The sequence below is a fragment of the Medicago truncatula genome, chromosome 6 (genome assembly GCF_003473485.1).
Source record: "Medicago truncatula cultivar Jemalong A17 chromosome 6, MtrunA17r5.0-ANR, whole genome shotgun sequence".
Lineage (NCBI taxonomy): Eukaryota > Viridiplantae > Streptophyta > Magnoliopsida > Fabales > Fabaceae > Medicago > Medicago truncatula.
This window is the reverse complement of record NC_053047.1, coordinates 10724585-10747138: the sequence shown is the minus strand read 5'-3', so window position 1 is coordinate 10747138 and position 22554 is coordinate 10724585. Positions and strand designations below refer to the sequence as shown.

The window sequence follows — 22554 nt, the reverse complement described above, 5'->3', positions numbered from 1 at the left end:
CTCAAGGGTAGGGTTGCAAATTTTTTGTTGAAATGATTGATAAAATTTTAGTAATAATATGGTTGCGATAACAGAAATCCATATGCTTAAGGGGTTAATGAGGCTTAATTAGATAAAAATCAATCCTATTTAACCAAGTACCACTAACCGATTAAGCTCATGATTCTGTTATTATATCCATAATATCGCTAAATTTTCATCAATCACTTCAACGAAAATTCGGTTACCCAACCTCTTGAGAAGTTTCCAAAAATGCTTCAAAATTGTGGATTACATGTTGTGATACACATAACCAAGAGGACAACTTGACACCAACTAAAAGTCACGGACCGTCATCTCTTCATTCTTCATTTTGAGTTACTTTTGTTGAATTCATTAATTGTTCCTGTTTGGATTAAAAGAAATAAGGAAAGAAATAAAAAAAAATGAGAGTGAGAGCATGTCATTGCGATACACATATCATACTTAACTTTTTATTTAAGAATGTGAAAATAATTACAAACAGTTAATATCTCTTTTATTTATTGTCAATCATTCTTCTAGTCCCTACATTATAACGCGAATACATTTTTTTGAGTGTTTGGGTGTGTTATATATAATATAGGTGGTGATTCATTGAAATAATAGAGTTGTTTCTTAGATAGAAAAGATAATGAAGTTTAGACAATAATAGCAATTGTAAATATATATAAAGTTAGTCAAATGGCAGCTAATTAATTAGAAATATATACAAACTATATTTTTTTTTTTTTTGTAGTGGAGCTTGTTTTACAAACTACAAGTTCAATAAAAATATATAGAAATACAGACCAAAATCCAAAGATAACATAACAAAAAAAATAATAAAAATGGAAGAGTAGATTAAACCTAATGTAAGTAGGGTTAAATAACTAATTAAACAAAAATGATTGAATAGAACGCAGTACTACAGAAAGAAAACAGAGATTAATTACTAGAAGAATTCAACATAGATAACAACTTAAAACAATTTTATGTAAGGTCGTGAAGAGAATAAAAAAATAAACATGTGAGACACGAGTGAGATTCATAATATAGAATTTTATCCAGTGATCACAGAAGGAAAAAAATGCAAAATGAGGAAGAAAAATTAGAGAGAAAATATATTAAAAGGAATAGAAAAGAGAGTAAACGCAAAGAAGAGAGAATGGATGAATGAATGGAAACACTAAAGGAGTAGGCTGACTCAATTTATAGACAAAAAACTAATTAAATTGATTACTAATGAAACTCTTTAAATTGATAATAGGTCAAAAAATCTTTAACAATCTTTTTCTTACTTAATTCACACGCCAAAGAGGGTACAAAGATTTCTGCACTCTTTAATTTTTTTGAAGTCTAAAAATGGAAAAGGAGAAAAACAAATGAGAAAGATGAAATTGGATGAAGCTCAATATGCAAATAAAATTACTGTTGGGGAGAGAAACATGTGTGTTTATTGAGGAAATTACTTTTGTGAAGTTGTGTTATACCTAACCACAAATTCCACGAGGTAGAAATAAGGCTACCACGAATTGAGTTCTATGTTTAAATGTAAGCCTTTAGATTTGGATTTACTGGCTTGTTTGCTACTCCTTGTTCGCATAATATTGATTTTCTCTTTGAATGACACATAATATTGAGTGTTACATTTGTTAATTTTATACAAATTAAAATAAAAGAAGAGTGATTTGTTTTTTCTTTGAATGGCACATAATATTGACATTTTGAGTCCAAACCTAACTATCCGAGTCGGTTTTTAGAACATTGGTTTGTTGAGAAATGGTTATATACCAATGAAAACGGTTAAAGACTAACAAACTAATATTTGAGATTAAATGGGACAACGATTATATGCTTTGCAACAAAGCATGTAGCTATCAAAAAAATTAGGATCTAGCTAATATAGCTAATCCCAAATTCAATTTACAATAACAAGTACTCCTATAACAAGGAGTACATATCAACTTGGTTGAGACATCTATAAAGAAAATATGAGATTTTGAACTGACTTTTTCATTATCTCAATTATAATCTTAAACAGTTTTTTCTATAATAAAGAATGTTATTGATGTATAAAAATTTATATTATATTTTTTATTATATTGTTGGTGTCACTGAAATAGATAAAGCTAGTTAGTTTAGTTTGTTATAATTTGAAAGTAACAAACATTTATATATATACTTTTAGTCAAAATCAAAATTTCATAAAAAACATCATTTATAATTTTTAAATATTAACGCAATAAAAAATCGGAAAATGGGCACGTAGTTAACGTAACAGAAATTGAAGTACCATATAAGAAAATTTACTTGTTCTTCCAAAATAGCTTCAACTTATACTATAGTAAACTAAACAACACCAAACTCAAAATAACCAAACTATTGGTGCTTCATATGTGCTGTTCATATAATTTCAATTTTGAATTTTGAGTTTTTGAAAATGGATGTGATGATTAGATTTTTAAATAAAATGGTTAGTTTTGTTTTCCATCGGTTCATAGTCATCTTATTTTTGAAAATATGTCAATATAATGTATTGTTGAACTGCTACAAGATGGTGTCATGATAGAAACAAGAGATCAAGATAATGTGAAAATTTAATCCATTAATAAACAGAAATGCAGCAAATCTCTTGTTAAAACTAGTCATTTAAAAATGAAAGTCTATCGAAAAGAAAATTATAAGGAAGTTCAACAAACAAGAAAATATGTCAATATATTGTGGAGGATTGAAGATGTTGATTTTGGATGAGGATGGTCCTGAAGTTTGTACTTATGCAAATAATGTTGAATAAGTACATTATTTGGGTGTTTTGAGAATGTTTCTTTGGATACTTGAAAGATATTTTAATTTTTATCACAAAAGAAAGAACATGCAAAAGATGAGGATGAAAAATTACAGAAAATATATGAAAATGAAAATGAAAACGAGTAACAATAGAGAGAGTAAGAGTCCCTAAAAAAAATAAGAGTATGAACATGGAAAGGTGGGTGACTCAATTTATAGAATAGAAAGAAAGCTATGTGTTGGATTCCTTGTAGAACAACTGTTATTTATATTTAATGGATAATAATTTATGTTATTTTTTCTATTAAAAAAAATGTGATATGTAACTTTGTTGTTCATTGCATTCTTTCTTAAATAAATAATTTTGAAATACGTGTCTAAGTAATGTGGTCTAAGTTTCAATATACTAGCAAACTTATAGATCAATGAGATTAAACTTCCATTTGATATTTAACATGAACTTTTAGAAAATTTGACTAAATATTATATCATGTTTCAACTCTAATTTATAATAATACATTTAAATATGTGAAAAATTAATGTATACCAATAAATTTAAACTACTGAAAGGTTTAAAAAAATTATAATTTAATTCAATTTACATAATATAATAATATTAATAATAAATAATATTATTTGGCTTAAAAAATATAATAATGTAAATAATATTGTTCATATATTTACTTAAATAGGCTGGTCTAATAGATCTAAACGAATTTATTTTATGACTCATAGTTTGACCTTTTTAGTTAAAATGACTTTTAAAAAGTTTAAGCCTTCATTATATAAAGGAAATAAAAACATTATCTGTCCTGACTTATATACATTTGACGCAAAACACAAAGTACAACTACCATAAACACTCGATTTACCTGCGGATTGTTCTACGGAAATTGATCCGCAGGAAGTTTCCTGCAGTTGCAATCACCGCATGAAAATCCGTAGGCAAGAAATACATTTGCCGGGGTTTCTCCTGCGGAAGTGTTTTTATTTTCTTTTTTCATTTTCTTTTATGAATCCATAGGAAATTCCGCAGGTATTTCTGCAGATTTCCCTGCAAATTTCGTTGTCTCCCCTTTATGATTTCTGAAGTTCCCCACGAGTTGATTGAGCTTTTACAAAATACAGCACAATTATGCTTTGGTAAAAGTTTGCTTGACTCCATATCTCAAAATATTCAGCTTTTCGTGGATGATCCAAATATTTTAACATATATTGTTTGATTTCATTTTATATTTATATATTCATGAAAATATGCAGGTGATGGTCTTTCATGTATGAAATGTTTGTGGAAGAGTTAGCAGTTCAAGTTTAATCAGCGGAAACACCAATAGTCAGAATTGATGATGTTGTGGACATCAGACACACCAAATATTTGGTAGTTTCTTATGTATTGCAACCTAAATTCTACCAAATATGAGTACTCTTAACCATAACTAACATTTTATTATTGTTACTAGGGGTGAGGATGCGTTTTGAATCGGAATTGGCCTTGATTTGGTATGATTCTTATCCTTATTAACTTCAAAAGAATATTGATTATGATTATCTTATTGACTTGGACTGTGATTTCAGGAGAACAGGCCAAGACACTAATGTTTCTAATATTGACTTGGACTATGATTATCTTATTTACATTACATAATGACATTTGAAGCTAGTGTCATCAAATAGTAGCTTTATTAGTTTGAAATTTGTGCACTTATGAAAAAATGGTTTAGATATTTTCTTGGTTAATTAGTGTTTCTATTACCAAATTGATTTGCGGTTATTGATTTTTTTCTTAGCGATATCAATGTTTCTGGAATTGGTTTAGATTCAATTTATTTTCTGAATTGTTTATAGGTGAATTAGGGATCATAAGGATGATTCTGACAGTTCCAGATTTTTTTTCATCTCCTTCTGTATAGTTCTAAATATGTATGCTCATCTTCTCTTGTTATTTGAAAAGTTATAGGGATTTAGTTCTAAATATGTTGACCATATAACTAATGCCTTTTTGTCCATTATTTTTAGGCCAGACACTTTGTATCCAGAACTATTGCGGCGTGGGCGGTTGGATAGTAAAGTTGAATTTGGCTTCCTGATTTAAAGAGCAGGACACAAATATTCAAGATACATAGAAGAACCATGAACTGTGAAAGACAAATTTGATAGATTCACAATTTTTATCTTCAAATATTGTTGGTTAATTGAAATATTATTGAAGTCTAAGCAAAGACAAATTTGATAGATTCACAATTTTAATTTGGTAGTTTCTAATAAACTTCTTTACCAAATAAATAATTAAAAATCATTTTAATATGGTTGTTGGCATTCATTAATAGAAATTAATCAAAACACTGAAATCTAGTATATTTCCTGCAGATTTTACTGCGGTTAAGTTCAGTTTCATGAAGAATTACCTGCGGATTTTACTGGGGTTAAATTCAGTTTCCTGAAGAATTACCTGCGGATTTAACTGCGGTTACGTTCAGTTTCCTAAAGAATTACCTGCGGAATTATTTGCGGAATTACAAGCGGAACGTTCGCAGGAACCATTCATGGGCAGAGGAACCTCTCCCACTCTGACGGTCTGACCAAACATTTCCTGCGGATATTATTGACTTTTCCAGAGGAAATTTCCGTAGGAAAAATTCCTGCCGTTTCTGAAATCCTTAGGGAACAATTACCCACGAAGGTTTTACCTGGAGTGCAAGTCCTTGGGAAAATCTGCAGGAATAATGTTTCCTGCGGATTTATCACCATATTCCGCATGCAAATCCGCAGGAAAATCGAGAATTTCTATTAGTGAACCAAAAACTCTTAACGTTCTTCATAGATGTTGTATCACATTAACATTTGATTAGCACTTGAAAATGAGATTTTTGAGTAAAGAAGGTGTTGGCAACCTAGTGCTAATTGATATGAACAACATGGCTAACTGTATTTAGGAAGGGAAAAGTAAATAAGAAAGATGAAATTGAATATAGCTGAAACGGAAATGAAATAAACATTGGAAATAGAGGCATGTGTTATTACATTGTCAACTTTAATGTATCGGTAAAAACAAAACATCACAATCCAGAAGTCCTAGCTCAACTGGCAAAGTGCCGAAATTGTTAGGCCGGATGCCATGACCGGGGTTCGAACCCTAGTACCTCCACTTGTGTGTGTGAGTTTATAAAACATCACAATATATGAATATCAGAGTATGTAGAAGCAATGGAAGGATTAACAACGAATTAAGATTTACCAACTTTAGAGTGAGTCTAACAATTTTGTAAAGTCCTTTGAACTCTTTAAAAATATTTGTTATAATTCTATTGAAATCATGTGTTCAAAATCTTGATTGTAAAAAGTTATTTTAAAAAAGTATTTTAAAATCCAACATAATCAATATAATCTCACAAAGTCTTTTAAAATCTTATTTGATTTGCTAAAATAGTCTTATAAAATCTCAATTCAATACACCCTCCTAACAAGGAAACTCGATTCCCAAACACTTATTGTTCTTCGACTACTACCTCAATTCACTGTCATACTACTAAAAATTGCTCGATCGCCACTGTCATTTTACAGTCAGCCTCAGTTCCAATCGTCACCATAGAATCACACATCGGAAAATCATAGATTGGGAATCATATTATCAATAATGTGATTCCCACCATATGAAGATCGGCCACAATAAATGTTTCTACGATGACGATCGAGGTGAAGTTGACTACAAGACGACGTTGACAATTGAAACAACCGCAAATGAAACGACACTGGATTGATGTGTCTACTCTTAGATCAAATACCCATTTCTATTTTTTTTTTCTAAGGAAAATAAATACCTTGGAAACTTATCAAGATCAACAACATGCGTTTGATCTACGGTCCAAAATAAAACAAGCCAAAGTATGTATCTTTCCTGCTCTTAATTAAAGTTTTTTTATGGTTTTTTTTGAAAGGTGCTCTTAATTAAAGTTGGCTAATCCCTATCCGATTAAAGACTCATTGACACATATATCTGGCATTGAAACTATTGACACATATATCTGGCATTGAAACTATTTAAAAAAACCCAAAAAAAATGGTTTCCACTTTTGGCAATTAAGAATTGTTTACTTAAAGCATAATGCTATGTGCAGCTAAATGTAAAATCATGATTTCTTCTAAAATGACATGGCACAATACTATCCATTGGATATCAGTCTTACTTGATTACTGTTTCATAAAAAAATAAAAAAAATGACCTATCATCCAATGATTTCTGGCCAAACAGAAATTTTATTGGCTAACATCAATTTCGAGACTGTTTCGTAATAAAATCGTTCTTGATAAATTGCACTACCCTTACTTAAATTGTCTGTAATCTCCCTATGTAAATTTTCATTGATAAGTTACAGATAAAAAACAATGAAGAAAAATTAAAACAGTAAATATTCCTAAATTTAACCATATCACATGTGTATGTCCATCATTCCCTTTCCACCAACTAAACAAGCACAGAGAAGGGATCTATAAATTTAAATCAAATATTAAACATCATCCCATATATAAATGAAAATTCCAAAAGCTATTAAGCATAAGAAAAATACTGGACAAATGTCATTGCCGTTACTACCTTATATTTATGTTTCTCTACCCTTCCTTTTGAATTTGACATTTGTTTAAGTTTAATAATCCTTTATATTTCTTTGCACAAATGGAAAACAAAATGTAGATGACCATTTAACTCATTTTACTAGAAAGATATACAAATAATATAATTCTAATAATTATTTTCTTACTGCTCAGAAGAAAAAAATGCAAAAGAATGAAGGTACAAGAAAAATTAGAGAGAAAATATATTAAAAGGAATAGGAAAGAGAGAATGGCTGAATGAATGGAAACACAAAGGAGTAGGCTGACTCAATTTATAGACAAGAAACTAATTAAATTGATTATTAATGAAACTCTTTAAATTGATAATAGGTCAAAAATCTTTAACAATCTTTTTTTTACTTCACACGCCAAAGAGGGTACAAAATTTCTGCACACTCTTTCATTTTTTTAAAGCAAATAAATGGAAAAAGATAAAAATAAATGAGAAAGATGAAATTTGATGAAGCTCAATATAGAAATAAAATTACTGTTGGAGAGAGAGGCATGTGTGTATATATTTCCTAAGAAAATTATTGATTTTGTGAAGTTTTGTTAGATCCAATCACACATTCTAAGAGATATAAATAAAGCTATCACGGATCGAGCTCCCGTGTTTAAATGTGGGCTTTAGATGTGGATTTACTAACATTGAGTGTTACATTTGCTCATTTATACAAATTAAAATAAAAGAGTGATTTTTTTTCTTTGAATGGCACATAATATAGAAATACCAATGAAAATCTGGGAGCATATCCTATTTTATGTTTATCTAACTATTTGAGATTAAATGGGACAAAGAATGTATATATTAAAAAGTTAGGATCTAGCTAATATAGCTTAATCCCAAGTTCAATTAGGCTTGTTAACACTACACTTTAATTTAACACTACACTATTCACATTTATAATAACAAGTACTCGCTTCATCGTCCCTATATCTAAGCATCTTTTCATTTTTTACATTTCTTAAAAAAAAATTGTTAATGTAATTAACGTATCTATTTTATGTATTAATATTACTAAATTATTCTTTCTTTGACTTTTCATATTTCAAGACAAGTTAGAGTATTAATTAGGGGTATGCTTAGGAAAAAAAAATAGTAAATGCATCTAGTAATTTGAAAAAAAATTTACATTTAAAAACAAAAATAAAATCAAATGGGTGTTTAAATATAGCAACGGAGGGAGTACATATAGTATTCACATTTACGATAAAAAGTAGTATATATCAACTGGATGAGACATTAACATAACAGAAATTGAAGTAACCAATATAAGAAAATTTACTTGTTCTTCCAAAATAGCATTGGCGCACTTATCTAAAAATTGTTCATTGATTATTTCCTCGCATGAAGGATACAACTTTAATATGTTAAATGATTAGTATTTTTTTTCTAATGTTTTAAGTTTAATCATGCATGCCAGTACAAATTTGCTACTATTTTTTTCTTGATATTAATTCTAGTTTGTCACTATTTAGATAGCAAGAACACTTTTTTTACGCAACAACAACCGATATACTTAAGATTCATTTTGTATTAAACAAAATGATGGTTCTTTTTTAGTTTTTTGCATTTCTTTTTATTATGAACCCAATTTTTAATATTAAAAGAATTAGTGATCAACAAAATCTTTATCATACAGTGTATTGTAAATTCTCAAGTCTATTTGTCATAATAGTTTGAGAAAGAAGTTTAGAACTCTGTTGAGGTTTATAATACAGGGTGTAACGGACTGATCTGGTGTGATCAAGAATTTATAGTGCTAGTCAGAAGTTTCTCTTAGCAGGATACTATAGTGGAGAATCCCACACGAAGTGTGAGGACTGGAAGTAGCTGGATTTGGTGAACCAGAATAATTCTCCTGTGTTATTTTCTCTTCCCTTATCTTGTCATTTATTTTACACTATATTAATCCAGAGTGCTCTAGTTCACGTTAATCACTCTCCAGAATAATCTTGTCCTTAATTAAATAAATTAATCCAGAGTATTCGGATTCCTGTTCAAGTTATTTAATTCAAAAAGATAATATAAATCTCCTACATTATAAATTAAATATACACTATATAATTGTTTTTATCTAACCAAATAAGTTTTAGGATTAAATTTAAAAAGGTCACAATTCAAACCCCCCTGCGACGTTTATTGCTACTTCAAGTGCACCAAACTATTTCCAAGCAATAAAGTAGTAAGTGAAATCGTCTCCATCGGGATTGTCGTTTCATCAAGGCAAATAGCTAAACATATTTAAAAGCAGTAAATTTGAAGGATTTTTCAAGTTTGATTTGATTGCGCAAAGAGTTTGAATTTATTGCAGAAATTAAAAAGGATTATTTCAGATTATTAGCAATGATTAGGATTCTTCGAGTCCCCTCTACCTCTTTATTGGGATTAATATAAAAAGTTGTATTTTCTCATAACAACATGTGTCTCGCTCATGAGGGCATGCTCGAGGCGCATAAGAGATGACATATAGAGAATGCTCTCTGTCTCATGCGCCTGAGGCATGTACAAGGAGCATGGGTTCAACCTTAGGTGTGGATTTTTCCTTTTTTTTCTTTATTCTTCAAGGATTCTCTTCCTCCAACTTGTTCTTTGGACTTGGGATGGAATCTATTAATGTCTTCAAAGTTTTCTTGAACCTTGGTAATCATTTCATATCTTCCAAAAATTTCATGAGGTATCTTGTTATAAGATTTATCAATAAAAGACTCAAAATACCTATGAAATTGTTTTATTTAGGGAAAAAATGAAATTACACCACTTGATTGTAGACATCATAAAATGTCCCTTCATCCATGAACAACTTCTTTAAAACTCCTCTATTATGGTTCAAATGTCTGATAAAATGATTGAAAAACATGATGAAAAATAGATTAAAAGAAAGTGTAAGAATTTTATGACAAATACTAAAACTATTGCAAATATAATAAAATTAAGATTTCTCGTCAAAAATATATATATAATAAAATTAAGATTTAATTACACATTAAATATCTTATTTTATCACACAAAAGGAAATAGTAAAAGGGTAAAAGTAAATGAGAAAGGTCAAGAGCCTTTAGTGTTGCTGGTTAAAAGCGTGCTATGTTATGTTTGATTTTGATTACCTTATTTGGAGGTTGAATCATTTGATATGTTTAAAGGCAATTTCCTAAGTTTTTTTTATGTCGATGCAACATGTATTGTAATTTTTTTTAAAATACATCCTCCGATCATTATTATAAGTAAAAAATAACTTTTTAGATTCATTCAATTAATGATGTATATGGTCATTATTATAGACCATGTACATCATTTAATAAATGAATCTAAAATGTTGATTTTTGTTTATAACAGTGACTGGAGGATGTATTATTTGACATGTGTTGTGTGGTTTTTTTTTTTTAATTAACGCACATTTTAAATTTAAAGCCTAAAATTGCGCTATTATAAAATGAATGTTTCTCTTTACGCCCTTGATATATCTAAGGCCCTATAAATAATATTTGGTAGTTATCTACTGAATATACGTTTTTTTAAAATGTACATCTAATAAATAACTATCAAACTGTATCTATAGGATCTTAAAGATATTAGGAGTCAAAAGATAAACACCCTTGTACAATTAAGCCTATTTAATTAATTTAGCACCATGTTTTTTTAAGGATATTTCACTCCATGCTGAAAAGTTTAATTGTGAATACTTTTCTCTTTACGCCCTTAATATATCTAAGGCCTTCTAAATAATTCGGTGGTTATCTATCGAATATACATTTTTTATAAAATATACATTCAATAAATAACTATCAAAGTGTGTATCTATAGGATGTTAGAGATATTAGTAATTTAGCACCATGTTTTTAAGGGTATTTAACTCCATGCTAAAAAGTTTAATTGTGAATACTTTTTCTCAAGTGATAATTGATCACTGCCACGTGTACAAGTTGATTGAGAAATTATGGAATGCATCATCCATCGATCCATGATGCAATACAGAAGCAACGGCGAGGATGGTGGGAATGTTACTGCCGACTCAACGTCATAATGGATATGCACCATACCTATCATCAATCACTTTCCATGTTTTCAATAAACCAAATCTCATGGGTTCACACTTCTCAATCAATTTCACTAGTAATAGAAAAAACGATTTAGTACTCATTAAACCAAATCTAGGTGTCCCATAAAACTCACTTGGTAGCTACTAAAAAAATATCCTTCGATAAAAAAATATCTAGATAAGTGATTTTTAAGGGAATGGATTCCTTCGATTAAAATTCTCTCAAATTTTCTCAATTGTTTCAACCATCAAATCTGATCCTTTTTTTCTCTATAATTTTATCTTTTTTCTCTATTATGTTTAATGATTGACATCGGACGATTAAGAAAAATTGAGAGAATCTATTCTCTGGTTTTTCAAGCATGTAAAACATGGAGATTCTATAATAATAAGCAAAGATCATAAGGAGTGTAGTCATATCACTAGAGCATGAAGAAAGACCAAGAAAAAAATATAACAGAAACTATTAAAAAAGATCAAGAGAATGATGAGTTGGATGAAGATATGATATATATGATAAAATATTATGGCGTCGTTTGATTGATGTACTCAACAATACTTAGTGGAAATGGCTTGGTTGTTGTTGTCGTCATCAAATATCTAAAAAATTGACTTTTGAATATGTTCTTTGAACTACCGAGCCAAATCAAGTTGTACGCAAATTAATATTAAGTCAAAGCCGAGCTAAAAAAAATTCTTAAACTCGAGTCAAGTTTCAAGCTAAATAAATTCTTATTAAATCAAATCAATTCAAACCAAATTCAACTCAACTCAACTCATTTTCGACCCTTAACTTGAATCATCAACAACTCCATTACTAAGATGTAGTAAAACAATCCCAATTTACTACAACTATAGTAATTTCTATCCAACTTATTTACGCCACAGTTATTGCTCTATGAGGGGACTAATCTATGTTGTGAGGGAATCTAAACATTACTTGAACTTTTCATTGAAATCAGAAGTGCCTCTTTATATGAATTGAAATTTTGCTATCATATATTAGATTGTTACGCATGCATGGTGCAATCAATATCACATTGCTTACTTGTACCATAAACCACCGACACAACTCTCTCTTATGCAATGAGAATCATCTTATTATTCTCATCTTTACATATTATGGACATTAAATTAAGGTCAAATGCATCTAAAAAATCCTTTAAGTTTTTCGTTTTTCTTAAAGTGGTCCTTTAAGTTTCAAAAGTCTCAAACAAGTCATTTTCGTTTTTGAATCGTTTCAAACAAGTCCTATTGTAGATAGCATAGTTGGTAATTGCTTCCTTGAACTCATCTTTGGTACCAAATCTGGTTCCTAACACCCACTTAAAATTAGTCATCTTTTTAGGCATTGCAAATGGTGGATAATGCTCTTTGTTGCTATCATCTCAATCATCACCGTCATCCTCTAAAAGAACTTGTTTAAAACGATTCGAAAACTAAAAAGACTTGTTTGGGGCTTTTGAAACTTAAAGAGCTTGTTTGAAATTTTTGAAACTTAAAGGACCACTTTAAAAAAAACGAAAAACTTAAGGGACATTTAGATGCATTTGACCTTAAATTAATTAACCATATGTTTTGATTGTTCAAAAAAAAAACTAACCATATGTTCTTTTTCAAGAAATAAGCATCCAATCCAATTGAAGGAATGCGTGTATAAGCAAATAAAAACCTTACAAATATATTCTCTCAACATAACTCCTCAAAAGCAAGTATTGATCACTATAATTTCTTCTTTGGACTTCTAAAGTTAGCATTTCCCTTCTTTTTAAATAAAGGTTTAATTGCACTTTTGGACCCCTATCTTTTTAAAAGTTGCAGTTATAGACCCATAACTAATTTAAATACAAAACAGTCCTCTATGTTTTGATTCTTTGGCAGTTTTGGACCCCCAGTCCATTGTTGACTCGGTCAACGCTTACGTGGCACCCTAAGTGAGGTGCCACGTGTCAATATTTTTTATTTTTTTGCCTTGGGGGTCCAAAACTGCCAAAGAATCAAAATATAGGGGGCTGTTTTGTATTTAAATTAGTTAGAGGTCCATAACCGCAACTTTTGAAGAAAAAAAAAATGATCTAAAAATGCAATTAAGCCTTAAATAAATTTTTTTTTTATCATTCATAGCATAGACATTTTGAAATAATTAAAGTACTTTTTAGTAGCTCTAAAAAGTATTTGTAGCCACCGTTGATTTATCTTGACACAATAAATGTTTCAGCTGGTAATTCATGACTTGAGTCTCAATCCTCATCAATATTTAATTCATCAAACTCGCTATTATCAAAATTCGCAATATAATCCTCATCTTCTTCATCACACTCCCTATTCAATATCTCCATGTTCAACATCTCTCCCTTTAACATGTCCCTCCTTAACATCTTCTTACTCAACATCTCCCTCTTGATGTAGTTTTTCCTTTCTTTTTCTTTTACCTCATATAGTATTTCTTGTTAGGTCATGAAAGGGTATATGAGATTACCAACATCAAGTTGTTAGGTATTAGGTATATGAATCCTCTCACATATATGGTCCCCAACATCAAATTTTTTTAATACAAAGTAAGACTATTACTCACACTTTACATCTTAACGATCTCCTCCTGATAGTCAAGAAGTACGAGTTATTCATCATTGTGATTTATCTCCACCCCCACCAAATTAACGAAGTTTTTCCATCCACAACCATTTACATCAACATTGATACTCACTTGACTACCACATTGTCAAGAAGAGTTTTCAAATGAGTCATTCGAACCACGCACACTTTATTTCTTAATATAAAATTATTTTCAAAATTTACTATACATTAGCAATAATTTAAAATAAAAAATATATATACTAGTGAGATTTATTACTTTGAAAATTAAGAGATTTAAATCTGTTTTCTTGCAAGAGCAATTATATAAGATTAACATATATTTTAAACAAACAAAATGTTATTTTTTTAATCATACAAAATTTATAATAAAAAATTTGATAGATAACATGACACACCGACTTCTTAAGTGTGCGACATACCGACGTCTTATAAAGTATGCTAGAGAGATGTAACACACTTTCCTTGTAGTCCACAAAACACACACGTGGGGGGTGCAATAGAAAAATCTTTCTTTCCTTTCTTCATCATCTCTAAATAACCAAATTCCATTTATCTAATCTATTTCTAATTGTCTTCTTCATGTTCTTCTTATAGAAATTCCTACCTTTTTTTCACACCACATACATAATTCATATACTTATATTTTCTTCCCTTAATTAGCTTCTCATACTTCAAATTCTTCTCCAACTTGTTCTAACTTTTTATAGCTTTCTCTAGATTCATCTCACCCCAATCAATCAAAAATAGAATATATTCTTGAAGCAATAGCCATTCTCTTTCTTCACTTAGGGAATATAATCTTTCAATCAATTCTAATCTTTGATAAATTTCACTTTTTATCATATATATTCCCACTCCATTTTCCTAGCTTCTTCTTACTTGTTCATCTTCTTTCACTCTTATAAATATATTAACATAGCTATTTATTAAGCTTCACTCCTATTTTTATAAGTGGGTAAGGAAAGTGATCACAAGATTTTTTTTCTTCTATAAAATATTTTTCATTTAAATCAAATTAAAGACTTATCATATTCATCTTGTTACCATATACAAATATAGAAGTTCTTTCAAAAAAATATACAAATATAGAAGTGTTTCAATTACAATTTTTTTTTTGTATTCAATATTATTTTTTATCTTTTAGTGAAAATTAATGGGGAAAAATTGGTTTTCAAGATGGGTTTTTATGGCTATGATGATGAGTACAATTTTTTGGTATGTGGAAGGACTTGGTGTGAATTGGGGAACACAAGCAACACATCCATTGAAACCAGACACAGTTGTACAAATGTTGAAAGATAATGGAATTCAAAAAGTGAAGTTATTTGATGCTGATGAAGAAACTATGAGTGCACTTGGTGGGTCAGGTATTGAAGTAATGGTTGCTATTCCTAATAATCAATTAGCTGAAATGAGTGATTATGATCGTGCTTTGCAATGGGTTAGAAAGAATGTTACACGTTATAACTTCAAATCTGGTGGAGTAAATATCAAGTAAGTTTGTTTAATTTTATATTTTGATTTTTTTTATTATATAGTTTTTATTGTTAATCGTTGTGGATGTGATCATGGTTTTAAATTGCATTTGCTGTTTGGATTTCGTAATTCTTGATATTATAAAAAATTATGTTCAGAAGTCCTAGTTCAACATGTAAAAATGTCGAAACTGTTAGATTGGAAGTTGCAGTTGGAATTTGAACCCCGATCTCTCCACTTAGATGCATGAGTTTCAATCATTATTTGTCATTTCATCTATAAAAAATTATTAAGAAGAAAATATATACTAGTTAATATGGAAACTAGTTGAAATCTTGATTGTGTGAATTATTGTATTTTGTTTTTTGAATGACTTTTTTTTATGTCAATTATTGGACTAGGTTCTAGTATTAAGGGAAAGTCACTAAAAAAAGTACTATTAGTCTTGTTAACCAATGCTCCATAATCTAAAAGTAGAAAAACTGTCTTGAAAATATAAACTGTTATTTTTGACTAACTAATTATTACATCATTTTTTAATAAAATCTTACTTCTTTTGGTTGCTTAACCAATACCTCGGAGACACCGGTTAACATTCTTCGAAAAGTATTAAGGGAAAGTGACTCAATGAAATGTAACCATAAAGCTGATAAGAAATGATCGGTTGATAATTATACCTTTCAGAAAAAAATAATGATCGGTTGATAACTATTGGAAAAAGTTGAATATGATTCTATAAATTAAGGAAATTATACATTTCATATGGCCACATGATATCAACCGTATGATCAAGATCGAATATATGATGTTGTCCAATTTTAATTTAAAGGTTTAAATTGATTTTATTATTTTATTAAATAGGTTCAAATTGTATATGGTTAATGTGATATTTTGATAGTATTTTATTTTCTATTAACTTTTAGTATATTTTTTGGTTTTTTCTCTAAATTGCACTCAAAGAGAGTGATATGGAATTTTGGAACTATATGTTACTTTGGATCTCTGCATTTTTTTTGTATGGCTGGCCAATGTTAAATGCTTTTTGTTCTGCCATGGACGGTGATCACATCAGATAAAAATATTAAATATGAAGATGAAACTTAGCAAAGTGATTCAGGTTGTACAATTTCTGAAGTTAGATTCTTTTCTCTTTTTTTCTTGGTACTTGTATTTGTGTCTCTTTTGAGTTGTTCAAGTATTTCTTTTATAAAAAACAAAACTAGATCTTAATTGGTGGACTCAACTCAACTATATTCTCACGTACTTCATATTTTCAATAAAAATCATTTGTATATGATGAGATTTTTAAATAATTTTATGTACTTAAATGAGTTTTTCTATGTCAAATAGTTTATCAACTAAAAATTCACATTTTTAAGGTGGATCAGCAGTATGTTAGGGTTCGAACCCTAATTCTGCATATTTTTTGTCAGAAATTTATTTATTTGTATGTGAATGAGGGAGATATTTGAAACTATATATTATGGTTTTCATATGATTTTTTTTCATATAATTATTTATTTCCTAAACACATATTTATGCATTCCATCTTTACACTATTATTGTTACAGGTATGTGGCAGTTGGAAATGAGCCATTTTTGAAAGCATACAACAATTCATTCTTGAATGTAACCTTCCCTGCCCTAATGAACATTCAAAATGCCCTAAATCAAGTTGGATTAGGTGACTCAATTAAGGCCACAGTACCCTTAAATGCTGATGTTTATGAATCTCCAGATTCAAACAATGCTGTTCCATCAGCTGGAATATTTAGGCCTGATTTAAGTGAACTTATGACACAAATAGTCCAATTTTTAAGCAAAAATAATGCACCATTCACAGTCAACATTTACCCTTTTTTAAGTCTTTATGGAAATGACAATTTTCCATTTGACTATGCATTTTTTGATGGAGTATCAAATCCTATAAATGACAATGGAGTTTTGTACACAAATGTTTTTGATGCAAATTTTGATACTTTAGTCTCAGCATTGAAATCAATTGGATTTGGTAACATGCCAATTTTTGTTGGTGAAGTAGGGTGGCCAACAGATGGTGACAAAAATGCAAATATTCAAAATGCATTAAGATTCTATAATGGTCTTTTACCTAGGCTTGCATCAAACAAAGGTACACCAAGAAGACAAGGTTACATTGAAGTTTATTTATTTGGATTAATTGATGAAGATGCAAAATCCATTGAGCCAGGAAATTTTGAAAGACATTGGGGAATATTTAGTTTTGATGGTAAACCTAAATTTCCAATGCATGTTTCAAATCAACATGGTCAAAATAAATTATTGGTTGGTGCAAAAGATGTGCATTATCTTGATCCAAAATGGTGCATGTTTAATCCAAATGCCAATAATTTAAGCAACCTTGCAGATAATATTAATTATGCTTGCACTTTTGCTGATTGCACCCCACTTGGATATGGATCATCTTGCAACAATTTGGATGCTAATGGAAATGCTTCATATGCATTTAATATGTATTATCAAGTGCAAAATCAGAATGACTTGGCTTGCAATTTTGAAGGGTTAGCTATGCTTACAACAAATAATATTTCAACTCCTACTTGTGATTTTATTATTCAAATTAACCCTTCTTCATCCTCTTCTTTGTTCCCTTCATTTGTTGTTTTCTTGTTTTTTAGTATACTTCCTATGATTCTATTGTGTTAGGTTAATTTCTTCTTGTACACATGTTATAGGTGATTTTGTGACTTATATTTAAATATATGTAAATGAGAGATATTGTACTTGGAGATGGTGTGGAAGATATAGTTTTGAAGATTCATTTAATATATAGTTTTGTAGACTTGAATATATTATTTTGAAGGGTTGTCCTTTTTATACATTTGACTTCTTCTATTGTGATCTACAATTTATGGTCTCCACATGTATTGGAATTATCATACTGATGATGCTTCATGTGGGATCTGTATTTGACATTTATAAAAACTAGACAATACTACATTATTCATCTATTCTATTATAAAAATAAATAAAAAATACCAAATCATCATTAAGATATGTGCATCCAAAGTGCGTGTAGAAAAGTAATCAAGTGTACTAGATTTCCCGCATATGCTTGATGTATTACATCCAGTTTTACCATGTTTTTACACAAGAGATTGTTTCCAAGACTTATATTTATGACATTTCAATCATGTGGCAACAACTTTACCGTTGCATCTAAAGTGTGTTTAATAGCTCTATTTTAACTTCATTATAAAAAATAAAATCAAAACTCTATTTTACTCAGATTTTGTATGGATTTAAGCTTTGCTTGTTTTTCTACTTTAATAATTTTGAACAGTGTCATCAAAATGCAATTATTTGGGTTGGGCTTTATAATCATATGATTACAGAGAACAACTTTTGTCACCCCCCACATAGCTCTATATGTGTGCTTCTAGACACTTTATTTATTCGAAAGTATACTTCTAAACGGAATAAAATTGTGTTTATTAATATGCATATTCGAAATTTTTAGGGTGGGAAAATTCTCTCCCTAATTATATGGCAGATAATACGATCGATAGATATCAAGTAGACCGGTCCGACCCAAAGGGGAGACACATAAAGCTCTTGTTGTAGACATCAATCCAAAAGATTTAGTACTATACTATTCTTCAAGAGGGATACTTTTAACTCCGCACAACCCCGTAGTTTTCTTAGAAATCACTTCCCTCCAGATGTATCAATCCGGAGGGAAAAAAACACATTTTCTTTTTTTCGTGTTCAGATAGGTAAATCTAAAATATATGATGTTTTTCCTTTTTCAGATGGATAAATTTAGACGAGGGTAAATTTTAAAAATCAGGAGGTTGGAAGAGAAAATGACTACTGGGCTTCCACTATTGATTGCAGCTCTCCTAACCATTGAGCCCATATCTGAACCCAAAAACCAGAACTGTAGCATTGTTTGCTACAATTTGGATTGAGGTTGGAATTAAAATATCGGATAATTTCTCAATAAGTCCCTCAAATCGCTTACATTTTTAAAAATAGTAACCATAACCATCAGAAGTTACGATCCGATCAGGTTTTACTTACAAAAAATGTCATCAGAAGTTATGATTCAATAGGTTGAGCAATTTGAGAGACTTATTGAACAATCATCAAAATATCGGGAGTTCGACCCAAAAAATATCAGGAACTCTAACAATCACAGTGCATTATATTTCAACATCATTTTAAATATGAAGCCATGATTTAGTTCCTCTTAAAATTGATTAGAAACTCTAATAATCTAAACATGCTACTTAATTATACTTTTCATGAAAAAACATGTTTTGGTCTTTAAAACCCATCTTTTGGTCTACATGAAAATAACATAAACTATAAACCAACTTCACTAATCACTAATTAAGCCCTACTTAATAGATTGCATTCTCATCTCAAGAACTTTTTTGTGAGAATTTGAATGCAAGTAGCTAACAAAAGTAGGACTCTTTGCTGGCCTATACTCTGGCAACAACCTACCAGACTTGTACCTCACACCACATGCATTGCATAGTGTTTTTGGTCCCAATGGTCCTGCCCTCCATTGTGGGGTCCTTTGTGACAAACAATGAGTGCACCTTCTTGCATTTGGAATATGTTCCTCATCATCATCATTAACATTCTCACTATTCTTAACTTGAATAATTCCAACCTCATAACTCTCTTTCTTCACCCTTCTTTTTGCTTCTTTCTGATCTCCGTACGCAACTGCAGAGACTTTTTGCTCGTTTTTCGGAGCAATGAGTTCGCTATCGGCTAACCAATAAGCTTGTTTCAACAAAGGAGGATCTGAAATCAAATTACCATCACTTATAAGATGTGAATGTGACCAAATATTTGTACTAGGAGCTGAAAGTCTTTTTCTCTTGCTTCTTGCTTTTCCAGGAACAACAAAATTTTGCAAATAAGATTGATTTTGTTGTTGAGGTTTTTGCATTGTGTTTGAAGGTTTTGTGTTTGTACTTTCTTGAATTTGAACATTAGAAGAAGGTGCTATGACACAACTTGGTTTACTTGAAAAACATTCTTCAACAAACACTGACAACCACTCCATCCCTAAATCCACTTCCTGAAAAATTTGCCACAAAAAACCAAAATTTATTACCAAACTTTATAGAGTAAAATAGAAACCTTATATATAAAAAAAATATTAAAGCTACAATCTTTATGACCTTAAAGTATTACCAAATTCTATGCATACACAAATTAATGCTCTACAAACTTTTTTTAACATAAATTTCTAACAATAGAAAACTTTTTTTCCTTGCCAAAAAAAAAAATCAAATTTAGTACCAACAACAATAGAACACTCACATTACATACATGCAATACAACAAAAATTATCAAAGCTACAAACTTTATAAAGTAAAATAAAAACTTATATTTATACACATTTACTCACAAAAAAAAAAAACATTAAAGCTACAATTTTTATGAATTTAAAGTATTACCAAATTCTATGCATACACAAACTATTGCTCTACAATCTTTTTTTTTAATATAAAGTACTAGCAATTATATATTTTTTGCAAAAAATCAAATCAAAATTTGGTAGTACAAGAATAATTAAAGCTTTAAACTTTATAAAGTAATACCAACTTGTATAAACATTCACTCACAAAAAAAAAAAACTAAAGCTACAATCCTTATGAACTTGAAGTATTACCAAATACTATATGCATACAAAAATATATCTCTATAACCATTTTTTACATAAAGTACTAGCAAAATATATGCATGCATGTTTATTTATATATGTGTATAGACTAACCGTGTTGTGAGCAGGAAAAAGGTCATCAATGGTAGAAAACTCTTGTTGAAACTCTTCTGAAACTGATACATTGTTGCAAATATCCATGTCTAAAGGGGGGTGTGAAGAAGAAGAAGGGGGTGTGAAGAAGAATAGAACCAAGTTTTGTGTTACATGTCACACAATTCTGAGTGTTCTCTTTTATGGTACTCAGAGCTTCTGTCGGCAGATAAAAGCTAAAGAAAACAAATGAAAAAAGTTAATTAAATTGGTGAAAAAAGTTATATCTATGTCTCATGTTGACACTCACCAATCAACATCATCTATCATTTTACACTATCATGTTTCCAACTATATCTTCTTTTTTTTTTTACCTTTACCATATGTGTTATCCAGCTTTTATCCATCCTTGGTCATGTAATTCTTTTAATTATAAATAATTATATAAATCATACATATTTTTACATGAAAATTTGAATTTGACAAAAAAAATATTGATAATAATTTGAATATTTTTTTTAGATGAATAATTTGAATTGTTAATGTCATTAATTTATATGGTCAATTATGTTCATTTGATGGTCAATGAATATAATAAAGTGTCTACGACTCAATAACCATTCATTTAATATTTTCAACAACAACTTTTAACTTATTTAATCACAATTTTTCATGTGTTCAAATGTACATATTTTTTCCTAAAAAATATATATATACATGACTTTTTTTTTTAATCGGCAAAAATATTATTAACCAACAAGCCCGTGCAAGAAGCACTAAAAGGTTCAGGTGGAGAAAAAACAAAGAAGGGAAAATCGGTTGTCACACAACACCGGCTCGAACAAAAACCCCTTTAAAAACCACCCCTAAAACAAAGGAAAAACACTTGGAAGTTTCACATTGCTCATATTTTCGATTAAAGTATAAATGTGTTAAGACACCGTATCTTTTGAGTTAGTTTTTATGAACACTCATTTGTATCATTTTTATGAACACTCATTTGTAAGGGTGGATATTAAAGTTGTTTGTGGTCCTACGATTGCTCATATTCTTAGGTTGTTAAATGTATAAATATGTTTGGCTGCCTCATACTTTGAGTTAGCTTCTAAGATGAAATACAAGTTTATTTGACACTGACATTAGAGTCGGATAAGGATTGCAGTGTGAGAGTTGAATTCAGACTCATGTTTAGCATGAGGGTGAGTATTAAAGTTGTTTGTGGTATGTTTTACTCAGGTTTTCAGAATGTTGGACGTATAAGATGTGTTTCAACACCCTCAT

The 22554-nt window shown here is 29.6% G+C and overlaps 2 protein-coding genes across 2 annotated transcripts; one reads left to right on the top strand and one right to left on the bottom strand.

Moving 5' to 3' along the window:
- The first annotated feature begins 14711 nt into the window (after positions 1–14711).
- On the top strand, positions 14712–18341 carry LOC11411523 (glucan endo-1,3-beta-glucosidase 8). The gene is made up of 2 exons (XM_024786312.2): positions 14712–15530; positions 17084–18341. Exons 1-2 carry the CDS (start codon positions 15190–15192, stop codon positions 18195–18197), a joined length of 1455 nt encoding a protein of 484 aa, XP_024642080.1. The 5' UTR covers positions 14712–15189; the 3' UTR covers positions 18198–18341.
- A 1380-nt stretch (positions 18342–19721) lies between these two features.
- On the bottom strand, positions 19722–21550 carry LOC11408846 (GATA transcription factor 9). The gene is made up of 2 exons (XM_003618962.4): positions 21295–21550; positions 19722–20592 (listed from the first exon to the last, which is right to left on the bottom strand). Exons 1-2 carry the CDS (start codon positions 21379–21381, stop codon positions 19894–19896), a joined length of 786 nt encoding a protein of 261 aa, XP_003619010.2. The 5' UTR covers positions 21382–21550; the 3' UTR covers positions 19722–19893.
- Between the last annotated feature and the right edge of the window lie 1004 nt (positions 21551–22554).